The 25,680-nt window shown below is 39.6% G+C and overlaps 3 protein-coding genes and 2 long non-coding RNA genes across 6 annotated transcripts; 2 read left to right on the top strand and 3 right to left on the bottom strand.

Annotated features, from left to right (window-relative positions):
- Nucleotides 1-2,246: 2,246 nt before the first annotated feature.
- LOC135348642 (uncharacterized) lies at nt 2,247-8,131 on the bottom strand. Its single transcript, XM_064546922.1, has 11 exons — nt 7,736-8,131; nt 6,465-6,840; nt 5,994-6,284; nt 5,812-5,895; nt 4,280-5,729; nt 3,872-4,204; nt 3,534-3,821; nt 3,306-3,482; nt 3,043-3,249; nt 2,777-2,974; nt 2,247-2,718 (listed from the first exon to the last, which is right to left on the bottom strand). Exons 5-11 carry the CDS (start codon nt 4,332-4,334, stop codon nt 2,459-2,461), a joined length of 1,518 nt encoding a protein of 505 aa, XP_064402992.1. The 5' UTR covers nt 4,335-5,729; nt 5,812-5,895; nt 5,994-6,284; nt 6,465-6,840; nt 7,736-8,131; the 3' UTR covers nt 2,247-2,458.
- A 942-nt stretch (nt 8,132-9,073) lies between these two features.
- On the top strand, nt 9,074-13,088 carry LOC135350916 (uncharacterized). Its single transcript, XR_010399330.1, has 4 exons — nt 9,074-9,301; nt 9,672-9,765; nt 12,046-12,125; nt 12,499-13,088. It is a non-coding gene; the product is annotated as an uncharacterized LOC135350916 (long non-coding RNA).
- A 965-nt stretch (nt 13,089-14,053) lies between these two features.
- On the top strand, nt 14,054-19,070 carry LOC135350859 (uncharacterized). 2 transcript variants are annotated; one of them, XR_010399311.1, is made up of 6 exons: nt 14,054-14,156; nt 14,275-14,386; nt 14,440-14,488; nt 14,578-14,718; nt 15,166-15,281; nt 18,928-19,070. It is a non-coding gene; the product is annotated as an uncharacterized LOC135350859 (long non-coding RNA). The 2 variants fall into 2 exon arrangements; XR_010399308.1 differs by having other exon boundaries at nt 14,275-14,718.
- Nucleotides 15,288-17,709, bottom strand: LOC135348951 (uncharacterized). Its single transcript, XM_064547372.1, has 6 exons — nt 17,527-17,709; nt 17,057-17,368; nt 16,732-17,010; nt 16,471-16,674; nt 15,774-15,968; nt 15,288-15,721 (listed from the first exon to the last, which is right to left on the bottom strand). The coding sequence occupies exons 1-6, from the start codon at nt 17,576-17,578 to the stop codon at nt 15,441-15,443; spliced, it is 1,323 nt and encodes a 440-aa protein (XP_064403442.1). The 5' UTR covers nt 17,579-17,709; the 3' UTR covers nt 15,288-15,440.
- Nucleotides 19,071-21,197: 2,127 nt separating the features above from the next.
- Nucleotides 21,198-22,332, bottom strand: LOC135330880 (uncharacterized). The gene is made up of 5 exons (XM_064525871.1): nt 22,273-22,332; nt 22,029-22,197; nt 21,875-21,979; nt 21,643-21,823; nt 21,198-21,360 (listed from the first exon to the last, which is right to left on the bottom strand). Exons 1-5 carry the CDS (start codon nt 22,285-22,287, stop codon nt 21,198-21,200), a joined length of 633 nt encoding a protein of 210 aa, XP_064381941.1. The 5' UTR covers nt 22,288-22,332.
- Nucleotides 22,333-25,680: the final 3,348 nt, after the last annotated feature.

The following is a 25,680-nucleotide window of genomic DNA, read 5'->3' as shown; positions in this document are numbered from 1 at the left end:
TGCTACTAAGATGGCTCCAAATGTATTGATTTCATGAGTTTCCTGCTTCTCTGCATGGCCTATAATCACGGTTACAACAACGTCAGTTGTTCATGCATTGCATGCAGGGTCGTAGAAATAGCTTAGGTAGCTATACAGGGGTGGCAAAGGCACACATGACAGTCATGGCATTTATATTATAAGTCGTGAATATTAATTTATGAGCAAACAGTTTACGGTATATATAACCTTCCACCTCGGAGTAACCATGGTAGCGGAGGATATATGGGTGCATATTAATCTATTCCTCAAATTTCCTATAATTACATTCCTCCAAAGCACAACATAATTATGTGTGGGAATAGGCGAAGATGATATCAAGTGAGTATAGTTATTCAGAATAATTATGTCGCTTTCCATTGTACCTTTTCTACTGTGATGTAGGATTTCACTAGTGATATGTATACAACCGTTTCTTTAGGCGAACTGGCGCATCAGATGGCAGTGATTTTTGTATAATTATCATGTTTTATAGGAGATCTATACTCTTTCGAACAAATTTTGTTGAGGTGATCTTTCCATAATAGGTCGCTTCTGACGTAAGTACTTCTTAAGTATAATAAAATGCTCCAATACTAGCAGAAATTGACTCATATAATTATAAAACATACATTTTGTTGAGGTAATCTTAATTCCATGATAGGTCGCTTCTGACGTAAGTATACTTCTTAAGTATAGTATAATGCTCCAATACTATATAGCAGAAATTGACTCATAAAGCATAATATAGATCTACATGTAGATAACGGTTTCACTGTATATACATGCAGTCACTTACTATCCTAACTTTATGATGATTATGCTGTTTCAGTACCAATATTTATGTATGTGCTGTGATGCATTTCCAAGTTTGACTTACTTCTCTTAATTGTTGCTTATTTTGTTGATATACAAAACATGTGATGGTGGTTTTAATGATCAGATGTTTATGCTATATTAATGCGTTACTCAAACTATACAACGTAAAGATGTATAGTTACATGTATTCTGATAATGTATGCGTTGGGTGGAAAACAAAATGCACGGTTCACAGTCCTACTGGTCCATACACCTGGTTAGTGTTCAGTTCCATCTCCTCTTTAAGTGACATGCACCTCCTCATAAACAGGACCAGCTGGCTGTGCAGTGGGTCCTACGTTAGCTTGTCCTTTAGTTGCTAGAGAGTATATTGCCTTCTTAATTACGAGAGCAAAGGTGCATCACTAGGAGTCCAGTGAGGAATCCAAGAACGGCAGCCACAAAGAAAGTAATAATTACGCTGATAGCAGCAACTACACCAATGGATAGGGAGGTGGCAGTAGAACCTGTGAAATCGATGTATTATGGGATTACGAACCTCGATCAGTTGGTGATACACACATGCATGATTGCCTCAGGCTCAGTACTCCAGACTCCAGCATTAGTGCAAGTGATGGTGTTGGATCCAGTCAGTGAGAGTCTATTGTCACACTGGTAAGTCTGCACTGTTCCCTCCAACACTGTCTCATTCGATCTCTCATAGCCCACTATAATAATACCGTTGGATGGTTCTTTGGGTAGAGAGCAGTTGACTGTGGTGAAATGCAACATGCATGATATCAACATTCCTTTTAGAGAGTTAATTGCCCATGTATGATACCTATAACTGTAGTGCCACAATCAAAGGTCCCAGGGTCAGGAGACCACCCACTACTGCCACAGGTTGAGGTTCTCACTTCATTGTCTCCACTGCAAGTGAAGGTAAGTGGATCCACCATTAGTGACAGGAGGTGTGTTGGTGATGGTCACACCAACAGCAGTAAACGGTGTGGGGCATACCACTGCATTGATTTAAAAATATGATAAGGAAACGAGTGCTGGAATGAGTCAAAAAACATCAATTGTTGATTTGAGTAAGCCTCATAATGACATTGGGAATGTCGTCATTGATTGTATTTGGCTGCAATTTTATAGTCATAAAACATATTACTGTTGTTTGTAATATTAACACACGAGTGTGGCGTGTCCTGGAGAGGCAGTTCTGTTCACATGCTCTGTGCCCGGTATTGCATTGCAACGGAGAGTAGATCCTCCAGCAGAAATACATAGATTACTCTTTGACTGCATGTGTTATATAATTATACATCTTTTATTTTAGCTGCAGATATCTGAACAATTTTAACAGACTATAATTATTATAGCTTCTTTAATTGTTAAATAAATACTGCTGACATAAAAATGATGTCATGAGTTGTGATGGTTTAATGAACAGCTAGAGATGTACACATTGATTTGTGCTACTGTTTACATTCAGTTTTCGTTAATATTACAAACAACAGATCTAGACGCTATAAGTTGATGTATAAAACCTTGCCTCTATAATACATATACATCGCGTACAACTGATAAGCTATAAATTATTATTATCCAGACACTGGATTAATGCTAAACTTTCACAGTCCTATACGTATACACTGGTTGACTGTTCATATGCTTGGTTACTGTTCAGTTTAATTTCCATTTTGGGTGACACCTCCTCATAAACAGGACCAGCTGGTACAGTGGGTCCTACGTTAGCTTGTCCTTCAGCTGTCTTCTTACGGGAGCAAAGGTACATCACTAAGAGTCCAGTGAGGAATCCCGCGGCTAGAGTCACAATGAAAGTGATGATCACACTTATAACGATAGCAGCACCAGTGGATAAGGTGGCGGATATATAATCTATGGAGAAGGTAAACAAATTGATAGGAAATCAACCGTTAACAAAAGCGCTACTCACATTCAAGTACACACACGATTGCCTCAGGCTCAGTACTCCAGACACCAGCATTAGTGCAAGTGATGGTGTTGGGTCCAGTCAGTGAGAGTCCATTGTCACACTGGTAAGTCAGCACTGTTCCCTCCGACACTGTCTCATTCAATCTCTCATAGCTCACTACAGTTCCGTTGGATGGCTTTTTGGGTAGAGAGCAGTTAACTGTATGCGGTGAAACGTAAATTAGATGTAATAATACACACAAAACATTTAGCCAATGGCATTCTCACCAGGCATGACTCTGCATGTGATGTTCGTGTCCGGCTTCCAAGTTCCCACTCCACGCACATTTTCACACGTACTGGACATATCACCAGCTGGGAATAGTCCCTTGTCACAATATAAGTTTACCACTGAGTCTATCGAAAAGGGTGATGTCCGGCCCTTAACGTCCACACTGCCTCTGGAAGGTGCGACAGGAAAGCCACAGGTGACATCTGAGAGGAGGGGCTATATAGTAACAACTATGACAGTGATTCACCATTAATTTTACCCGAGGGACAGATGTAAGTGGTGGGGTCAGGTGACCATCGTCCATCACTCTCACAGGTTGCTGGTACTGTCTCTCCATTGCAAGTGAAGCTTAGTGTTGATCCTACTAGTGAGAGAGGTGGAGGAGCACCATTGATGGTCACTCTGTTTGCAGGTGTTGGGTTGGAGGGGCAGGTAACTGCAACAAACAATATTATACACTAAGAGATCAGCTATAATAGAAACCAACCAATAGGAAGAATCATCATCATCACATCATCATCACTCATTCCAGCACAGTTGACAGCTCTGATTGTCACATTGTAGGGAGTGTTGTAGGAGACAGTTATCTGTGTGAAGGTAGTCTCCACAGTGACTGCTGACTTGGAGAGAGGTTTTGGGGATATGATGAGGACATAGCTGACAGACACACCACCAGTAGAGGAGGGAAGGTCCCACTCCAGAGTGATATTAGAGGAGCTGAGTTGGTTTTGGGCTGAGGAGGACAACCTTGGATTCAGTGGAGGGGAGGGTGAATCTGTGCATGGGTGTATTGACATGCATGCATGCACTCCATCAGTCACTCACCAGCCACAGTGATAGTGAGAGGACCCTCTTGTGAGCTTGCTCCCTCACACAACACCATAGTACCTTCTACAATGGAGGCCTCAGACAGTGAGGTGAGAGTGGCAGTGAGCATTCCTCCACTGGAGTCAGTGAGAACACCACGGAATGCTGGATTACCCTCAGTCACAGCGACATTTTCATTGCCGGTGAATAGATCTATTAAAGTCAATCTAAACGTAGATCCTTGAACCGTTGGAGGAGTGACTTTCCATCGTATGAGACTACCAGGCAGAGTGCAGGTGAAGGTAACAGTGTCACCAGGACAGGCCACAGTGGGAATGGATGTCAGAGTAGCTGCAAAAATGTTAATGTATAGTTATATCAAGTTTTATATAGCTAGCTAGCCACATGCACACATGTAACACTCACCTGCAGCCAGTACAAACAGCTGGGTGCTGCAAATAATAACTGTTTGTAGCTGCATTGCAATTGCTGCATCTAATAAATAATGCTAAACTGATTAATTGACTTCTGGTGTGCAGATTAAACTAGAACAATAGATAACGATCATTATAACAACATAATTTATAGTCTAGACACTTTCAATATCTTCTAGTCGACTACTATATATAGACAGTCCAGAACTAGAGCGCTAAACCAGACATTTATAATTATATGTCCTACAACTATAGAGTGTTGTAAAAGTAGTTATATATATTATACAACTTTAAAAAAAGTAAAATTAATACTGGTACATTATTATAAACAAGGCAACATGCAGTTTAACCATGAACCTCACTAAGGCAGTAGCGTAAAGCTAAATTAAAAATGTTTTTAGTCTACAGTAGTAGGTCATACCATGAACTCTTGGTAATACACATCACTCACTGGGACCTATAATAGGCTATGCTGGGACTATAGGACCAGCAAGGAAGCCTGCAGGGATCCATGCAGTTTTAGTGCTAGTGCTTATGTAGTGCAGTTCCTCGAATTAAAGCCGCAAAGGATTTCTGAACAAAGTAGAAAAAGGGGTGACTATGGCTGGCTGTGATACATGCAAGAAAAAGAAAGGTCCTGATTGACACAAGTTAAGCAATTAGCTAAAGCATGCACTGTGGTGAGTATAGATATTGCATATATAAAGTAAAAACAAGCTGTCGTAGGTTGATGTATCTAATTACACCGCCACCATAAGTTAAGTATCACCTCGGTCATCCTAAAAAAATGGCAATTTGCGCAAATTTTTTTCCACTTATGAAAAGGTGTATTTTTGTGCGCAGTTTTTTACTTATATAAATAATGTCATATTGTTGATCGACCGTACGTATATACACCTCTGAGATTGTTACATGCACTAAGAACTATTTCAAGCAATTATGAGATAATAAAATGTTTTTTCATTTTTTTTATAGCAAGGGCTGTATGCCTATAAACCAAGGGTGAGGCTTGTATATATATATATAATTATGGTTAGCTAAATGCTAAATGTAAAATGAGGTGTATAACTATGTATGTGTTAACGTGTCCCAAAGCCTGAATATAATTATACACATGCTTGTTGCCCAGTGAGTGGGCAGATCAAAGCAATCCATTGCTCAGTATATGGCATGTTGCATCACTGCCATGGCTACCATATATTGCACTGCATTATATGGCATAATGCACTGGATTATATGCACTTGCACTGTGTGTAAATGCAGTAGATTTCTTTAAGAGATATCCATTTGGGATTTATGCCCCACCATCCCACCCAATACTCAGTTGGTCCCTTTTATAGGACAGTACCATAATTACTCATTTTAATAATACAAACTGTATCATAATGTATGTTAACTAAAGGTCCTAGCTTGACAGACTTGTTTCAGGACTCTCTTCAAATCTATATATACAGTGAGAAAAACACATCAACCTAAAAACTATCACCCAAAACAAACTCCATTACAAATCCGTTAGGACCGTACCTTTTTTTTTCTCCCAATTGGTCAATAGCCAGTACTATACGATAACAGCGATGATGATGAGAACAATGGGAACCAAAAAGCCAGCTACGGAGAGAGAATAGATTTTTAAGATTGAGTGCTTTGATTCAGCGCTAACAATTTTGTGATCTGGGCATATACAGACAAATCAGAAGCAAACAAACCTGCAATGGAGACTGATCCATTTGCACATCCTCCTGAGACTGATCCCACTGACTGTCGCGCAGCGCTAATGCTGCCACAAGTGCTAACAGTACGGACATCAGCAGTGATTTCTCCAGATGGCAACGTAACGTCCAGACCATTGTCACGAGAGCTCCTAGTCGTGTGCAACACTTCATCCACGTAAATTCTCACAATATAATAATCAATGTCAAACTGGGGGTTTAAAGGTGGGTTCCATGATACTGTCGTGTCTCCAGAGAATGTCACAGTGGAAGGTGGTTCGATTTGTGCTGTATATGAAAGGATAATCATATAATTATAGCGGGTTATTTTTGTATGGTGGACATTTTCGTAGGTTCTATGTCACTATTCTGAGCTGTACGAATATTTAGCCTATACGAAATATTTCACTCATACGAAAATTTGCACCAATGAAAGTTACCCGCTATATATACGGCATGACAACTTACCTTCATGAATTAGTGGTAGTACAAAATCGTTCTGAGGGCCAGAAATGTCCGTAGAACAAGAAAAATTCATCTGCTGCAGATCACTTGATACTCTGATTTGCAGGTTTGCAGTAAAATTGGGCATTCCACTTGTCAGGGTCAGAATAGCATTCGGAGCAGTAGGGAATACTTGAACATCAGGAACAGGATCACTGCTAATGAATGCTTGCTGATTTATTAATGGTGGAAACTGCACAAACAGGGTGGTTCCTTGAGCGCTACAAGTGTATGTGACAACTTCCCCAGTGCAGGAAAAGCTACGGCCGGCTACGTCTAAATCTGAAGCGATGTCAACCACTTGACCTGTAACTGTAGCGACAAATAACGCCATCACAACCTGTAAAACAATGAAGTACATTGATTATAAATGTGCTGCTTGAAGTGTATAGATGCTAGCCTAAACTATATCGTTTTTCCCATCCCTCTCCCTTCTTATATCTATACTAGGGTGGGAAACGCAATGTAAATAGCATTGACGATCTGTGTTTCTGACAACAATTTTTTTAATTTCCTCCAGTCCATGCTTCTATAGCTATATATAGTACTGCTATAAACTGGCTACTGAGCTCCATGTATTAACCAATGGCTAGTGGAACAGTCACAATACAAAGAGACATGTACCTATACATTAAATTTTAATCCTTGATGTAACTTACTAAATGGGCTGCTTCAAAACCAGCTTACTACCAATTATAAGGCAAATTACTTACCAACCTAACCAATAGTGGCTTTGATTTTACCTACATACAATGCCCAGCTTTAAGAAAGAGATAATCATTAAATATGTTGTACTGTATAGTCACATGCAGCCTCTCCTTGTAGAAGGTACACAAAGCCACTAAATATAATTATAGAGCTGAAACGATAATACAACACTAAAAAAAAACTAGCCTCGAGACGAGACTTCTAATGAAGATATACTTAAGCTAAAATTTGCAGCCAACAAGCCCAGCAAACGAGCGGCTCCTATACTATATACTCTTGAACAAAGCCAAAGAAGCCAAAGCTAGAATCCCAGCTCTTCCCCCATGCAGCCTTGTAGCAAAAAGTACAGCACACTGCCCAAGAAACGAGCGGCTCCTAGTTAATGTATAATGTTGTAGTTTGCATATAGCCCAGAGCAATCTATGTAGTACCCGTACTATAGCTCATAGTTCCCTGCTCAAATGGGATCTATAATATGTACAATCTTATTCTAGATCCAGCAAGTCTATCTTATTAGTGTAACTTACCATACATGTTGTTGTCATCATGTACACTTTGATCTTCTAACTTTCACACAGTAGAAAATGTTGATGTTCAAGTAGAGGTGAGTGTATCTATCTATAACTGTACACATCAACAATTAGGCAATACTGCTAATAATATAGCTATAATATTGTTTAGCATGTCCATTTTGGGCTATGTATAGTAGTGATATAGATCTAGAGTAATAATTTTTTGCAGCCAATATTCAAAATAGCTGTCAGTGCTACAGTATAACTGGAAAATCTGGCAATTTGGTTGATTTTACTGAAGATCGCCAAATCAAATTAAATCTTTCATAACATCATTGCTGTGATGCGCCTGAGACACCAAAACTGTCCACTATGCGATTCATTTGCTGACACACAAGCGCTTTCTGTGTAGTATACAATGACCTCGCTTATATAGTATTTGCATTGTGCACTGATCGAACAATATTAGGGACTATCCACCAGCATGTGTTCTGTTCTCCTAGGTCGCTAATGAATCTCTCCAAAATGTTCTTGTATGACTATCTAGTTTTGGTATCTGTAGAGTCCAAACTACAAACATTATAATGCCTTGGTGCGCATGCGCAAGCGAGGTATACGGTAGTGTGTTTGCATGTGTTTGTGTGTGTGTGTGTGTGTGTGTGTGTGTGTGTGTGTGTGTGTGTGTGTACTGTTACAGCTGCTCAAGGATCAATGAAGTGCAAGTAAGAGTTTCTATAGGCTTCTAGTCATGTTTTCTTGGATTGGTATTTGTGGATTTGCAAAATAAAGCTTCGTTCTCGAGTTATGCCTAGTTTTGCTTATGCCATTGCAGCAGCCTTTTTAGAAGAGTCTGTAGCAAAGCTTGTTCGCCGAGTGTTACTACTCTACTTAGTAGTTAGCTCTGCACTAGAACGCTAGCTATATTGGTAGCTGCATGCAAGAGTGAGAAGAAAGCTGCAAGGCTCTGCTGACTTGCAGCCTAGACTTGAACTTTTGGCATCGATCGTTTTTAACAACAATCATCGTCGATTATTACCCACTCTTTGAGTTTCCTTGGATTTTGTATCCAAAAACGTTCATAATGATAATTATAATCAATGCCTGTACAAAAGCTAGCTATAAGTAGCTTTATGTGTTATGTAGCTTTGGTACCTCCACCAAAGCATCAGCACCTATGGTGCTTTTTTTCATAGTGGGTCAACGTTAATTTTTGCCAAATTTGCAAAGAAGCAGACTAGAAAAATGTCTGCGTGTGATTTTCACGTGAGCCATGACATGCACTGTAAGTGTGCAATACGCGATAAAAACCGTGAAGTACACGACAGCCTAGTTATAATAATAATGGGTGTAAAACATTCCAATGACCAATCTCTACTCCACCCACTCACTCACATGTCCGTTTGCTAGTGGAGTTGAACATGAATGCTATATAAAAGACCGTGCATGTACAAGCTAGTATGACGAAGCCTCGTACCCTCCCATTCCCTCTTTCTCACCAAGTTGAAAAAGAGGACAGCCCTGGACTATACTAAGGGCATGTACTGCCTCCGGGTCCCTCATGCATGCCCTCCTAAATTAACGGTAAGCTGCATGGGTGCCACCATGCGCACCCATGTACATAATACTCATGCACATTTTACTATGTACTACGAACCAACCATGCACCCATGTACATAATACACATGCACATTTTACTATGTACTACGACTGTAAATGTATAGTATGTATACTTACTATCTCATTAAGCGTACGAAAAGGTGAAAGGTGCTGGTATCTGTAGGTTGAGGTAATGAGTTAATACTGAGATATCAGATGCATCAAGTTCCCCCACCCCCGAGGCCGCGTCACCGTGGTTCTGCCATAATCAATGCTTCAATAATTGTGCACATGCATGCATGTACGTATTTCGTGGAGCTATATACATTTGTCATATCTCTCTTTCCTCATACAGAGATGGTTCCAGCCCGCCCCACTAAACCAGCCCCTAAAAATGAATCCCCGGCACCTCCACGCCCTTCTAAATAATGCGCCAAGCACTATAATAGGTATGTAGTATGGATTTATCGTTTATAACTGCTCATCAATTAAGGAACATTTGTAGAAGTACATTGTCTATAGCATCGGCTAGTATTGATATAGGCAGGATTACTGTTAACACATAGCTCATCACACATTTCATTTCAATCACTGATTATAATAATTATTGTACCCTCACTGTGTTTCTCAAGTCCTTTATTCGTTATAATATAGGCCTAAAGTTCGAGGTATTATATATATTCCTATATAGGAATATATATAATTATATATAGGAAAACACCCTGTACCTACTATTGTTTGTTAGGCCCAACTCTCACTGTGTACCTATAACTTGTAGCTATGAAGCAGCCAGTGCACTATTGCTCATGACATTGTGTACACTGCAGTGGGCACTCTGGGTTGATTATTATACACACCAATTGTTACTATAATGCATCAACATCGAAAATTAATAATAGGAATTCTATGTATACAGTCCCTCATTGTCTATTTTAATAGCTTATATGTACACGTATAGTACGGTACTTGACAATGCTTTCGAGCACATGACAGTCAACAGCTGTTTTTGTTTTGTCCCTATAGGCCTATACACATCAGCAAGAGTATATGATAGAGAAGAGAGTATCGAACGTAGGCATACTGTACATCAGATGTATACGGAGAGTAACGTGACTCCTGTATCTGTCACAATTTGCACTGACCAATCCAAGTGTGGGTGATGTAATCTATCAAGAAAGTAGATTACATCACCCACGCTTGGATTGGTCAGTGTGCAAATTCCAAGCTTGTGACAGATACAGGAAGTCACGTTACTCTCTGCATACATCTGATGTACAGTATATGCCTACGTTCGATACTCTCTCTATATCATATACTCTTGACATCATGCAGGTCATCATCAAAATCTAGTAGTTTACATGCATAACTATATATATATATAATACTGTTGCATGCTAATCCCAATTAACTCTATAATTCTATCGGGTAGCAAATGCATGCATGCTAGTTTTGCCTTGACCAGGCTATGAACTCTTTTTACTTACAATAGTCACCTATTAGTAAATAACATGCAGTGACCCAGCAAAAGTTGTACATAAAAATTAATGTGCAAGGAGAAAAATCGTATGTGGGCGTGGTTTTAACTCGTTCACCTCACCTTAATTGTCAACTTAATGAAGTACTTATATGCATGGTTCATGTAATATACGAAAAGTAGTATACTCTGCTAGCTTATTCATCACTGACACAACACAATTATACTCATATCCTGCTTACAGCCTGAACACCTAGCATATAATTACTGCAGTCTTTGCTATACTCCAGTTTCAGCCTAATTTTGTGAGCCTTCTCTCTCTGTGCAACCGTATCAAAGTACGTTTACAAAGCAGTGTGTGAAGACAAAAGCTAACCATGCATCCATGTCGACAGAGCTAGGGCTATTTTCTGTGTAGCATACAGATGTTAGCCTTTGTCTAATTGGCTCTTATATAGCTCTTGAGAATAAGCTTCTGACAATAATCGTATTACCTGCTCAATTATTATCTCATTTCCCCACTATTGAAGATTTGTACGTATCGCAATGACAATTAATACTGGTTACTTGACGGAAGTGATTAAGTAATAATTTTTTTGCTGCCAATATTCAAAATAGCTGTCAGTGCTACAGTATAACTGGAAAATCTAGCAATTCAGTCGATTTTATCGAAGATCGCCAAATCAAATTAAATGTTCCATAACATTATTGCTGTGATGCGCCTGAGACGTCAAAACTGTCCACTATGCGATTCATTTGCTGACACACAAGTGCTTTCTGTGTATAGTACAATACCTCGCTTATATTATAGTATTTGCAGAGACAATGTATGTGTGTATACACTGTATACTCTAATTATAAGGTCGCTAATGACTTTCCAAATTGTTCTTGTATGACTATGTAGTTTTGGTATCATGTAGACTCCAAACTACAAATATTATTATGCCTCGGTGTGCATGCGCAAGCGAGGTATACGGTAGTGTGTGTGTGTGTGTGTGTGTGTGCATGTGTGTGTGTGTGCATGTGTGTGTGTGTGTGTGTGCGTGTGTGCGTGCGTGCGTGCGTGCGTGCGTGCGTGTGTGTCCCACACACACACTGTTGCCTCACTTGTAGAGTGGGTCTTAATTTACCATCAGTTTGGGCTCAGTGTAATTCCATTCTGAAGTCTCTACCAAATCTACCCACTCTAGTACAGAATGTGCATATTGGTTGAATGATGGTTACCATTTACAACTCTATTATGTTTATTCTGTAGGTTTTTCACCACTTTATACATGGTAGAGAGGTTGTCCTTGCAGATTGTAACTACGGATACACTGCAGTGCTAATGTTGAGGTGTGTCACAATAGGGTTGTGTATGATAATGATCTAAATGTCACGAATCATCAACCATTATGTAGCTTATAATGACAAGAAAGCTTGAAAAATGCCTTCTGAGCTGTAGACCTGAGCTAAAAGGTCCTTATAGTACAATCACTAACGCAACCGAAGTCAAACCGCCAATTTAGGCCACTACTTCTAATGAATGTGTTTGCCGTTGTTGTCCACTACCACCACTAAAATGAACCTGATTAGAGCCTTGCTTCGCTCGGAATTATATTTTGCGTGGGAAATTTTTACCTTTATATATATAAGTTTTACTTATTTTTTCTGATTCTTTGTTTATTGTTCCACTGTATTTCACTATGTATTTCTTCCTCCCTCTCAGGTACTATGTGGCTGAGGGTATGAGGCTGTACTCTCAAGACCTGGAGGGTGGTCACACAGACAAGGAGAGTGCAGCTGGTAGAGCAGCACATCCACAAAATGCGTGAGTTTCCGTGCGTGGAATACAAAATTAATGTGGATAAGCTAGCCAAATCCATGATATTTTTGCAGCACACATTTTTTAGCAGATCTATCTTGCTGTGATGTTGCATGGTGCATGTGCGTGTGTGCAGGTGGACTTCTACATCTCCCAGAACCAGGCTAAGTGTCCTCCCTCCTCCCCTCTGTGCTGAGACACTACAACACAGACACTACCCTCAACACATCAACCTCCTGGAGACACTGCTCAGAGTAGATTTTCCACATAACATCAATCGTATTTGTGTAATTGTGCTGTGACTACATGCATTTGGGTGTGTTCAATGTTGCTCTGTATTTCTGGACCAAAAAGACATAATTATGTGTGGATCTGTTTGCCTTTGAAGATGTATATGCAGGGAACAACTAGTCCTATATGCAGAGAAAGTTAAGGGAACAATTAACACAGCTATTCATTCTAACACACATCTTGAATAAACGCCCATCCCCTCTTTTACTTCAAAGTTTTTGCACAAGTGTATTTTGACTCGTCATTTGCTGGACCAAAAAGACATAATTTATGTGTGGATCTGTTTGCCCTTGAAGATGTACATGTATATGCAAGGAACAACTAGTCCTATATGCAGAAAAGAGATCAGGAACAATTAACACAAATCTGAAAAGAAAGTCATCACCCAGGCCAATTTTGCAGGTTACCTTGCCTTGGTTTTCTGAAACAAAGTACCTGATAGCTGCTCTGTAGAAGTATGACCTACCTTTGGGAAATTTCGCTGCTACATCTGACAAGCAACGAATAGAGTCAGAGTCCACTTCTTCATGTTCATTCCCTTATCATGCTTTAATCATACTCATGTATGCATTAGTTTATAACATTGTTGTTGTCAATTGTATTGAAATGAAAATACAATGAATTAATAAAGAATTAATTGTCATATAGAACAAAGTGTAAACCTCGATTTGAGGCCGCGGGTGGCCGAATGAAAACTCGCTGTTTGTGATTAAACGCCCAGTCCCCTAATAAGCCTAAACTTCTTGCAGAAAAGGGTTGGCATATTTTCGCGAGGGTATGGTTAATACTATAATCCACACACACACTTAATTATTGTCTCACTTCATGCTTAGTGTATAGTGGGTCTTTACCGGCTGTTTGGATCAGAGTGTTATTATTGCTTATTCATTCTGAAGTCTTTACCAAATCTACCCACCCTAGTACAGAATGTGTTTTTTGGTTGACTGATGCATATACCATTTTAAAATGTTACGTACTGTCTATTGTTATTGATATTTACGGCACTTGATATGATAGAGAGAGAGGTTTCCTTTTGTTCAGAGGTTATATAGTGTGAGTAGGAAGTTTCGAGGACGGAAGCACTGTCCTTATTATTACGGTGTCCCTTGTCTCTAGGTTTTTTGTTTATTGTTCCACTGTATTTCACTATCTCTCCCTCCCCCTTCAGGTACTACATGGCTGATGGTGTGAGGCTCTACTGTCAGGAGACCTGGAGTGTGATCACACAGACCAGGGGAGTGCAGCTGGTAGAGCAGCACATCCACAAAGTGGTGAGTTTCCGTGCTTGGAATACAAATATGGACGAGCTAGCCAAATCCATGATATTTCTGCAGCACACATTGTTAGTTGAGATCCTTATCACACACACACACACACACACACACACAGAGGTGAACAAGGATTGTCTGAAACCGTACGGGAGACGACTGTTGAGTGTACTGTTGTAGTGTTTCCATGACGATGTGTAGAGCTTTATGGTATAGTGGGGTATGGGATAAAGGTATGCTAGCTCATGTGTACAAAGGTGTTTGGATAAGATACGTGTTTTTGTAGATTGTTGTGGTAGATAAATGTGGGCCAGTGTACACAAGAGATTCCTCAAGTGAGCTTATGAATGTGTTGTGCGATGTAATAGAGGAATTGCAGATTGAGTTATACGTAATAGCAGTTTTAACCAAATCTAATCTTCAGTTTCATTCTCCTGCTGGAGAGCTGAGTGGTGTAAGTGGGTGTGGTGACCGAGTGTCCTCCCTTCTCCCCCTCTGTGCTGAGACACTACAACACAGACACTACCCTCAACACATCAACCTCCTGGGGACACTGCTTAAACTGGTGAGATGGGTGATAAAAAAAAGGATACTCATTGTATCATTCAGCATGACTCCAGAGGAGGTCTGACATGCGTGTACGAATCACTATAAGTTCAGTGCATTGATGCCATTGCGTGATAACGTCAAATACACTAGCACTTGTCAGACATCCTCTGGAGGTGACCATATGCTCTCTAAGTCTATGAATTAAGTTACTTCAGTGATGTATGTTGTACTATCGATAGCGTGGGTTGGACAGCTAGATCACCTAATTTTCCTCAAAAGCTGACACTGTAAGAAACTTTCGAAGTAGATTTTCCACATAACATTTGTTGTATTTGTGTAATTGTACTGTGACTAACTTCTTTGAGTGTTCAATGTTGCTCAGTCTTTGTTTCCTACATTTAAGCTATTTCAATAATTTTAGTAGGATCCTCATACTCCACTTATTACTGTACTCCACCCTCAGAGCAGTGACAATGTCCTGGTGCAGTCTGCTGATCGAAGTGGACTGTCTCACTTCACTATATGTCATCTGCTTGGGAGAATGATCCTCAGAGGGAGAATAGAACAACACGATCCAATGTGAGTCTTTGACTATATACGTAGCTACATGACTTATGCCAACAACTCTGTTTACATTGTTCTAAGTTGTTGATAATGAATAGATGCAGTACATGCTATATTATTGTGTTAATTGTTTACATACATGTACATTAGCTGTTGGTGAAAGTACCACAAGTTTCACAGTCCTACTGGTCCATACGCCTGATTAGTGTTCAGTTCAATCTCCTCTTTGGGTGACACCTCCTCATAAACAGGACCAGCTGATACAGTGGGTCCTACGTTAGCTTGCTCTTTAGCTGCTAGAGAGTACACATTCTTCTTATGCATGAACAAATACATTATCAAGAGTCCCATCAACAATCCAATGACGGTGAATAGAACTGCCGTGACAACCACACTGATGGAGACAGCTGCATCAAATCGACTCCCATCAGATAATCTGCTATTGTAAGAAACAGCTGTAGGTGGTTCAAGGTATATAGAAGCATGACTATATATGAATAAACTTGCCTCTGCAGACAATTTCCCCTGGATTCTTGTCCCACTCTCCTGTAGCTAGACAGGTGGCAGTCATTATCCCCTCAGGGAACAGTCCGTTGTCACACTGAAAGGTCACTTGTGTACCAGGAATAGCTGGTACTGAATGATCACTGATGGTGCCATTCCTTGGTGGGGATAGTGGAGCCGTGCAGTTCATTGGAGGAGCTGTGTAATTAACATACTGTTGGAAGTATTATTTCCATAACAAGATGCTCAGTAGAGCATTCACCCTGTGCGTTGAGCTTCATCGCACAGCAGCAAAATGGATACAATAACTTTTTACCGTAACATCTTTATCATTAGGGTAATACCGTATAGCGTATAACTTAATAAATATAGTTGAAACTTGTAGGCGATCTTCAAAGGTGAAAAACTAATCAATCTAATCGTTGCTTTATAGATTCACAATCATATACCGTATAGCGCGAAATTTTCGAGGCACTTATATTTCGTATTAGTTTTTCACCTTCGAAGATCGCCTACAAGTTTCAACTATATTTAAGTAGAGCAGTTAAAGCAGCCTATGAAAGTGTCTAGTTCGCTCAAACAGCTCATTTTGTGTCCACACACACACACAAACCGACACACACACACCAATCACTCCACCCCTGCTGCTCGCTGCACATGCACACATGGGGTAAATATATAGCCAAGAGCTTAAACTCACAAATTGTGGGAGTAGGTGTGGTTAGTGATGTACACTCAATAGCGTCAGGGTCTGGACTCCACATCAGTGTACTTTCACATGTCACCATCGTAACAGCAGACAAATACCCAGCGTCACACTGGATAGTTACTATGGATCCTGGTAAACTACTGGTGGTTGGTCCAAACGCTCCATTCATGGGGTCGGTCAACACAGGACAGTTGCCTGCACTAGAGGGAGTCAGTGTAGTGTACTGTTTAAATTTAGACGATGTTGACTCACCGATCCTAAAGTTGTACCCAGCTGTTGTACTGTTCCCAGCACAATTGGTAGCCACAACACTGATAGTGTAGTCCACATTGTATTGAGCAGTCACAGTGACAGAGGTGGATGTGAGGACGGTAGTAGAGAGCTGGGCCGGAGGTGAGATAGTTACTGTGTAGTCGAGGTCATCTCTACCACCAGTCTCAGTAGGAGGGTTCCAACCAACAGCTACACTAACTACATCGGCTGAGCTACTCAGAATTGATTTACTGAATCCATTTGGTGGTAAAGGAGTATCTGTAAAGAGCATGATATTGTAATAATAACCTCAATATAACCTCACCTACTGTCCGTATGGTGAGTTCTTCCCTCAGCTGCAACTGTCCTACAGGAAAACAACCAATAGTGATCCCCTCCATCGCAGGGAAAATCAAATTGGAGGTGATATTGGAATTGATCACAAGTGATGTTACTGTGTATGGATTTCTTACGAATGGAAGTTCACTTCCACTGTCAAGTACTATGTGATTATTTGAATCAGGGATATCCCATCCCAACAACATTCCAGGCACTGTACAAGTGAGCGAGACCACATCTCCAGTACAGGGGGTCCCAGTATAGTCACGAGTCAGTTCACCCAACACCAACGGAATACCTACATGTATCCAGAAGTGTATAGTGGAAGAATCTAACAGGGTGATGAACAGATCGATCATTCATATCATAATGCACTTCATGAGCATTCTAGCTTGACATGACATAATTTAATAGAGCTAGCTATTTAAGAACTAGAAAAGCAGTACAGGTTCTTACCGCCAATCAGTAAAAGCTGGAAGACACATGAGTGCCACATCTTGATTGCCATTCTCCTTCACTTACAACTTCGCTGCTATCTTGCTCAGGGGCGTAGCCAGGATTTTGGAGAAAGGGGTGCTATCATGTCACAGATGAAAGAGGGCGCAAAGCGTCCGATTTTAGCCGCGCAGCGCCAAAATTTGGTTGACCGGAAGCCACACCTCTTATTAATGACGTCACAATTGACTTATCTGCCAAGTTGGGCGTGGCTGAACGTTTATTTGCATAAGAAGCTGGCCACGATCACAAAAGAGTTATAGATTTTAAGCCAGAATACCTCACAGTGTAGAGACTGAATCGTTTTCCTTGCTATACTAGCTAGCTAACAGCCTAACTGTAGCAAGATTTGGAAGAAAAGGGGTGCTCAGCTGGATAATCAGATACATTTCTCTGTGATTTTCATACTTGACTCAGGCTGGTTGGGGGTACTCGAGCACCCCTAGCACCCCCCCTGGCTACGCCCCTGCAGTGCTGGCAGCGCGTATGCGTATGTCTAGCCTAGCCGGCCAGAGGAAGAATGCAGATCTAATATAACTGTAGACTCGCAAGCCACTCCCTTTTCTCTGATTGGACGGGGGCGGGAGAAAAGGGACTGGTGACTCTGGGCTACAGCTTGTGTAAATCAGGAATGCTATTAAATATTAATGTCATGTGCAAATTATCCAATTTATTCTTGCGTCAAAGCAGGATACACTGTTTGATTTGTGGACGGTTTTTTGGTGGGGCATAAATTGTGATACTATCACACTATCACAATCATGATATACTGCTATCAGAACTGGTGAAGAATCTACCTGAACTTGAGTTGTCTCCAATTCTCTATAGCCTATATATAGTGCTATTATGCAAACTGATAGACATGCATGTGTAGTTTATATATATATAGCGTATTAGGGTCTAAAAACAAATAAAGTTGACTTTTTTTTTAGAAAAACTGCCACTATAATTATACTCTGAGTACATGCACTATTAAACTATCATGAACTCAGAGTATAATAAGTCCTCCATTTATATCATGGAGTGTATGATAAATACGTCATGCATATAGATCTCTATTGCATGAAAGTAATATTATGTAGAAAATTCAACATTTTCGCTTTATTATTATGCGTTCACAATTGACAGAATGTTCACAAAATTAATTAGTTTCTATTTGTGGAATCATGTAAGGTATACGTTTGATATAAGCGTTCACAATTGACAGAATGATCACAAATTTATATATATAGTATACGTTTGATATAAGCGTTCACAATTGACAGAATGATTACAAATTTAGTTTATACTATATATATAGTATATAAGCGTTCACAATTGACAGACTTTTATTGGCAACCCCATGATGCATGCACCTCACAGGGCCCTCATGCACCCCGGCCATAATATGTATATCCGACTAGAAAAACATTTGCAATGTGAAAATTGCTAGGATTGGCCAGGGGAACCACAAAAAAGCGTGGAAACAAGAAATCAGACGAGAGCATCTGCTTGAGCCAATTTTTCCATAACGAACTCATTGCACGTGACGATGGGAGAACACCTGGCAGAAAACTGTGCCTCAGGTCCAAATACAAACACTTTAGAATCAGGTTGAAGCCCAGTGCAAAATACAGGATGGTATTGTGATGGCTCTGTGTCATCCTCATCTGCATCACTGTCTTCATTCCTATAATTCATGTGCATGCATGCATATTAATCATAATGTATGTGTTTGTAAGCCTTATAGGTAATGGCCTTCAATGTTACTTAATATACAGTATTTCGATTACTCATTATTATAGTTTTGATTTGTTTTTTGTATATTATTAGAAAGTTAAGAACTATCTCATGGTAAAAATGGCTGTACAGTAGTAGCTACTTAATTTATTAGCATCCAAGAGAGAAATCACCTAAACACATAATATATAGGTATTATATATAAGGGGGTACGGGAGACTTAATAAGAGTGCACAATTGAAAGGTATATTGAAAAGTATATTGTGTAATTATATGAATTTGTAAATTCATGCACACTGAAGATAGAACATAACATATCCAAATACAGGTACTTGTAGTGAATGGATTGCAAAACACAATGGGGGAATGACACAGCATGTATAGTAACAAGACATGTGGAAAGTGATCCAATGGCTATAGCCAATTGCACAAATAATGAAAGTCACATGCCAAAATATAGTACAACTAATAGCGAGGGTACTACAAGTGGCTAAGGGCTTCTAAATCACATGGACACTGACAAAACAGTGAGTGCAAGTGTCTAGATACTATAGTGCGCATGCATGTGCAAACCTTGCCCTCAAGGCTTGACTATATAATTATACTACTTGACAAAGGATTACTATATATATAGGTGTACTATAAGTAAATTGCAGGTATACATATACTATAAGTCCCATAGTATATACCTGCTCTGAGGCACTTTTCCCATGCATGTACGTATACTTCCCATGTATATAGATACTATCAACTAGTGTCTAACACTTCATAGATGTAGCGGTAAAATCATCACAGGTATAATTATAATACTTATAGCCATTGCATGGATTCTTTATACTAAAAAATATAGCTTACTCAAAAAACTCTTGACACAGCTGCATCAATAATGACTTTGTTTGAGAAAGTGAGAGTTGTGAAGATAATGCCCCTGATGGAATAGCAGGACTGAGATATTGCAGAAGTTGGTCTGTGTTTGGTATCTTGTACCATGGTATGAATGCCAACCTGTATTATAAATAAGCAAAAATGCATGCATGCATTCATTACCCTTTTGAGATATCGCTTGAACTTTCGTTTACTTCACCATGGTACCTCTGCTTTTGGGTCACTTCCACTACAAATCCAGAAAAATGTGGTAGCTCCTCTGGTGCTCGGACATGCTTCAATAGCCTCAAACTGAAATTTGTAAGCTTATAGAATTTTCTGGCAGGACCACTCTTTCCTTTCCAGTAGCCAATGCTGTGGTTTTCCTGCACTAGCCTCATTGAACTGATCGATCTATGTGCACAAGCAGCTTGCAGTACTAGTGTGCTAGAGAGACACTGTTTTAGATGCTGTGCACAGCACGGTCATGCACACATTATCCATGCACATGCAGTAGTAAACTCCGCCCTCTTCTCAAACATATCTACACCCACCACTTCTATAACAACAATAATTTATTACAGCCAATATTTACAATCAATTTAGATGTAGGTATCATATAAAGTAAAGTGATAGTAATTGCTAATTAGGTGACTGCAAATGCATGTATATCTCAACGCATTCATATGTATAAGCACTGCAAAACAATTTACTTTTAAAACAGTTACTTTGCAGTTCCTTTTGGGAGAATTGGCTTTTTTCCTCTAGCATAGCACTTGCTGGTATACTCGTTTCGCCTTAACACCATTCGGTGGAGATAAAAAAGGTGGTGAACCTTGTTCATTGAGCACAGAATATGACTAAACCGATGTACCCAAACAAATGTCTGCTCCCCAGCCTGTGTATTGAAGTCAGGATTCTCGCTCTTCAGTTCAGCAGGAGAAAACTTTAATTTACAATCTGGAGACACATGGTTTTGAAAATGAAACACATCCATGATTTTGTTGACATCAAGCCACAAACGGTCCAATGGCGGAGTAAATGGTATACTATATATATATATATAGAGGAGCACGAGCAGCCTTCAGCTTTGCTAAATTGCATATGTTGTCATAGGCCAATGAGATAGGCTTCCCAATACCACCACGAGACTTAGCTAGAGACAGCAGCCATTGAATCAAAATTAAGAACACTTGTGATGGCGATTCAGACCTATATAGGTATATAAATTATATATACACTGTAAAAAATGATTGAAAAAAAGTGCTTTTTTGGAAAAAGTGTGCTATATGCGACGGTTTTAGTGTGCTCACCGCACTTTTTTTTTACAGTGTAGAGTGCATTTGTTTTATACATGCATAGTTTCTATTCATGTCAACAGTCGAGGGTTAGTACTTATAATTATAGGCACTAGCTATTACAGTTCAGTATAATGTATAGCTATTATGCTAAAATGTATACAGGAAAAGGGTCATGTGAATGCATGGCGTGTACCTGTACAATGGTTGCCAAGTGTCAATATGACCACCCCCTCTGATGACAAATTGGTGCCCTCTAGACCACTTCCTCAACCGTTTGGATTTACCCGTATCTTTCCTGCAAACTCGTTCATTAGGGTCATCATACACAGTACTTTGTACTAGTTCAGGATGCTTCTCAATTAAAGCTGCAGTACCTAGGATAAAGTTCAATAAAAGTAAATAGAGAATTCTACATAATTATATACCTTGTGAGGTGGTAGCAGATGTTCCAAATTGGTTTGTATTGACTTTAATAGAGTTCACAACTGCATCAACAGTATCAGTGTCACCCTCACACTCCTCTTCATTTTCTAATTAAATCGTGTAAGTAAATAATTGTACCACTGTATCTTAAATTACCAACTGCTTGAGCACCACAATATTTGAGAAACTGTCTCAGATCAATAGGCACATCAGGAGCTTCATTCTGTAGCAAAAGACAGTGTTCCTCGCAAAACGCCTTATTGCGAATTGGGGAGTTTGTACACACATCAGGTAAATTGAGAGCTGGAATTCCATCACTGATTTGCTGCAAAGGTTTTGAAATTACAAATTACAATGTAACTATAATGTTTGTGGAAATGAATAAGTTGCCATCCATCACCTCAACTTTGAACATGCAGTGTGGGAAAACAGTCTTCCAAATTCCATCTGTAACCCACAGTGAACCACAACCTATTGGGTTCAATAATAATTATACACATGCAGTCATGCATGCATGCACTATAATTATCTCTTTTCTTGCATTCAGCAGTACAAGTGTCTTCTTTGTGGTGGTATATAGATTGCCGCCTTACTTCTTCAATCCTTTCCATACACTCCTCTCTCTCACTGTCTTTATGGAAACGATAGTCGATCTTATTGACTCGTCTCAACTCATTCTCCACTTCTCCATTATAGAAGGCTTCCCCAACAATATAGGGACTAAGCTCTGTACTTGAACACCATTATTTATCTAGACATAAATTATTTGCTTCTCTATTTATATACCTTCATCTGGTAGTATCTCTAAAGCAGTATTGTAACTTTCAGCAAACCCTTGAAAGGAAACCCAAGAGTGATTACTACAGGACAAATAATTATGTTGAGATGGACATTATTTATTCATGAAACAGTTTTGCTATAATTATAAGTACTAAACATTGTTCACTTACGCAAGGCTACACTGCCACTCCAACAAATCCCTTGAAAAATAAACGGTGTCAGACACTTCAACATATGTTTGAGTTTGGGTACATACGGAATCCATTCTCAGACTTGTTTCCAAAGTGAGCATAGTTATAAGTTATGTTGCAAACTTTACATGCACCTTAGCGTACACTTTCTTCCTTTAACAAAACCATTGAGAGAGTAACACTTTATCTGAAAATATTGTTTAGGATAAAAATAATAGTTTAGCCAATAAAAAACTCACATGGCAAGAATGATTAGACACCAATGGTCGGTCACAGTCAAAACAGGTGTTTGTGGGTGGAGTCAACAATGGAAGGTATAGTTATTCGGAGTAGATCGTACAAGGTGTGTGCAGTGATTATCGACAAATTCAGCCACCATTTCTATACTTTCCTGTTGGACACCAGGTAGAGAGAGGTCACAGTTACACAAGATATTTTTTTTTTCGGAATCAGTAACATTGCCAGAGATCGAATGCAGTAAAAGGCACACCTCATTCACAAGTACAAACCCAAACCTAGCTACCAACCAAGATTCTTTCACTTCTCTGCTCAACTTATCGAGTGTGCTCCATGTGTTGAGGTCGATCGAAGCCAGTGATTCGTAAGAAGAGAGAAGGGAAGAGGTCTGTAATTTTCGACGTTTGTGCTGTTGATATATTTCACCTATATAGATGGAAGTAGGGACATTGTTGCAGATCTATATAGGTTTAGAAGACAAACTATCTATGTAATGTTAGAGCATGTTCTTATAGCCATAAATAGTGCAATTTGATTGGTTACAGGAAGTGTTCTATCCAACTTAGAAAATTGTGTACAAGACAATCATGTACTTCACTAGAAAACACTTACTGTAACAATCATGTAGCAAAGATTAGATAACAATTCATGGCTAGGAGCAAATCCATCTAGACACTATGATATAAAATTCTTAGACACTGTTTAGTTTCTACATGACTTAGAAGCCCTCAAGCCCTAGGGCTAATAAAACTCTCACTAAGATGTGGATACTACAAGCAGCCTTTGGACTTCTAAAGCATGAAAGTTAGTAATCAATTAATGTGTAAAAGAATGCATAGGTGCCAACTTCCCGATTTAGGAAAAAAACATGGGCCCGTTACAGCCCTGCTGCCATTGAAGGAGGCACATTTTGGGGATTCATAATAATTTAAGCCCATACAGACTCTGAGACAACAATTAATAGCGTGAATTTGATTTTCAGTGCAAAAACAACAAGGAATACAAGTTTTCCTACATGGAAGCATAGATATAAGAGGAGAGGGATGGGAAACGGAACACGTGCGCACAATCACTTCTGTGTAATGCCAAAGGTTGATCCGCGTTTCGGCTCAAGACACCCCGCCAACCCAGCGGGAAATGTTATTACTATCATTCACAGCTCCCCACTGGGACTCTTAGTACTGTGCTGAGCATCCACACCTACTGTGCATCATATAGAAGCGTTGTGTATCTCACCAAGAGCTTGAAAACTTTCAAAGGCAGTTTTTTGAGTGTTGTATTATCGTTTCGGCTCTATCTAGTGGCTTTGTGTACCTCTACAAGGAGAGGCTGTGACTACAGCCCAAAATATTAATGATTCCCTCTTTCTTAAGTAGCTGGGCATTGTATGCAAGTAAAATCAAAGCCACTTGGCTTTAGGTTGGTAAGTAATGTTCATTTTTGTCTTAGTAAGATGGTTTTTAAAAGCAGACTTTTTGTGTACCCATTTAGAAAGTTACATCAATGATTGAATGTAGGTAAATGTCTCTTTGTATTCATTGATAGTTGGTTCATCGTATCGGCACAGTAATTTACGACAGAACTTTGCTACATTTCCATAATTCTCTATCATGTCTGTGACTGTACTGGAATACTCAACGGTACAGACAGAGCTCCTCTCAAGAATTTGCCTGTCCAAGCTGCTTTTTACTGCTTGGAGGGTCTCACTAACTATTTCTGCTACCTTGTTGTGACTGTTCCACTAGCCATTGCTAATACATGGAGCTCAGTAGCTAGTTTATAGCCTAGTACTAGCTAAAAGCATGGGTTGGAGGAAATAAAGAAGAAAACATTGACCGAAACGCGGATCGTCAATGCTATTTACGTAGTGTTTCCCATCCCTCTCCTTCTTATATCTATGATGGAAGATGTGAGTATTGTGGTGTCCCAGATAGACCAGCATGCAGTAGCGCTAGCATCACTGCACAGCTCTGGATGTGGCTGCACTTAGTTATAGTGCGTCTAGTCTAAGTGAGCCCCGCCCACTTATTGGACTGTCATTCATAATCTAGTTTTCTAGAAGTTTTCTTGTTCAAAGCTGATTTTGTCAGGATTTACTATTATTTAGCAGTAGTTTGAAGCCTTTAAGGCTTGCTAAGCTTTATTGGAGCTTAATAACCCCGCTCAAGAGCAGCAACCTTGAAAATCAGGGATGTATGAGGTGAATAGCAGTTTCTTTTCGGGACAGGGGTGATAGAACTAAATCTGAGACAGTCTAGGGTAGTTTGGAGATAGTTGGCAGAGACTGGTACATACACAGCTTGATTGTAGATAGATGTAATACTTTTTTAAATTGTGATCATTTTCCTGTTCACAAAATTGATATGCTGATTTTTTTGTCCACAAATGATACAGCAAATGTGACACCCTGCACTTGGTATTTCTTAATTCGGTGTCTCAGGCGTGGCTACTGCAATGATGTTGTGTCCACCGGAAAACTTTAATTTGACGGTTTTTAAATTTGATTTGGCGATCTTCGGTAAATCTTGATCACCGCAATATTTAACATGGCAAAAAAGTGCATAAGCAAATGTGACATACACTAGATCTAGATTAGATAT

The sequence above is a fragment of the Halichondria panicea genome, chromosome 1 (genome assembly GCF_963675165.1).
Source record: "Halichondria panicea chromosome 1, odHalPani1.1, whole genome shotgun sequence".
NCBI classification, from domain to species: Eukaryota; Metazoa; Porifera; class Demospongiae; order Suberitida; family Halichondriidae; genus Halichondria; species Halichondria panicea.
Note: the sequence above shows the minus strand (reverse complement) of the source record. Positions and strands in the feature narration are given on the sequence as shown.

Excerpts from the sequence above, each read along its gene's own strand:
- LOC135348951 (XM_064547372.1), bottom strand. The coding sequence starts at position 17,578 with ATGGCAATCAAGATGTGGCACTCATGTGTCTTCCAGCTTTTACTGATT. Across the intron at positions 17,369-17,526 it reads CCAGCTTTTACTGATTGGCG|GTATTCCGTTGGTGTTGGGT; the intron begins GTAAGAACCTGT and ends GGATACATGTAG. Across the intron at positions 15,969-16,470 it reads CACACCTACTCCCACAATTT|CTCCTCCAATGAACTGCACG; the intron begins GTGAGTTTAAGC and ends TTAATTACACAG.
- LOC135330880 (XM_064525871.1), bottom strand. Across the intron at positions 21,824-21,874 it reads ATCTGCTACCACCTCACAAG|GTACTGCAGCTTTAATTGAG; the intron begins GTATATAATTAT and ends ACTTTATCCTAG. Across the intron at positions 21,361-21,642 it reads ACTTGGCAACCATTGTACAG|GTCTGAATCGCCATCACAAG; the intron begins GTACACGCCATG and ends ATACCTATATAG.
- LOC135348642 (XM_064546922.1), bottom strand. The coding sequence starts at position 4,334 with ATGCAGCTACAAACAGTTATTATTTGCAGCACCCAGCTGTTTGTACTG. Across the intron at positions 4,205-4,279 it reads GCTGTTTGTACTGGCTGCAG|CTACTCTGACATCCATTCCC; the intron begins GTGAGTGTTACA and ends ACATTTTTGCAG. Across the intron at positions 2,719-2,776 it reads AATCGTGTGTGTACTTGAAT|ATTATATATCCGCCACCTTA; the intron begins GTGAGTAGCGCT and ends CCTTCTCCATAG.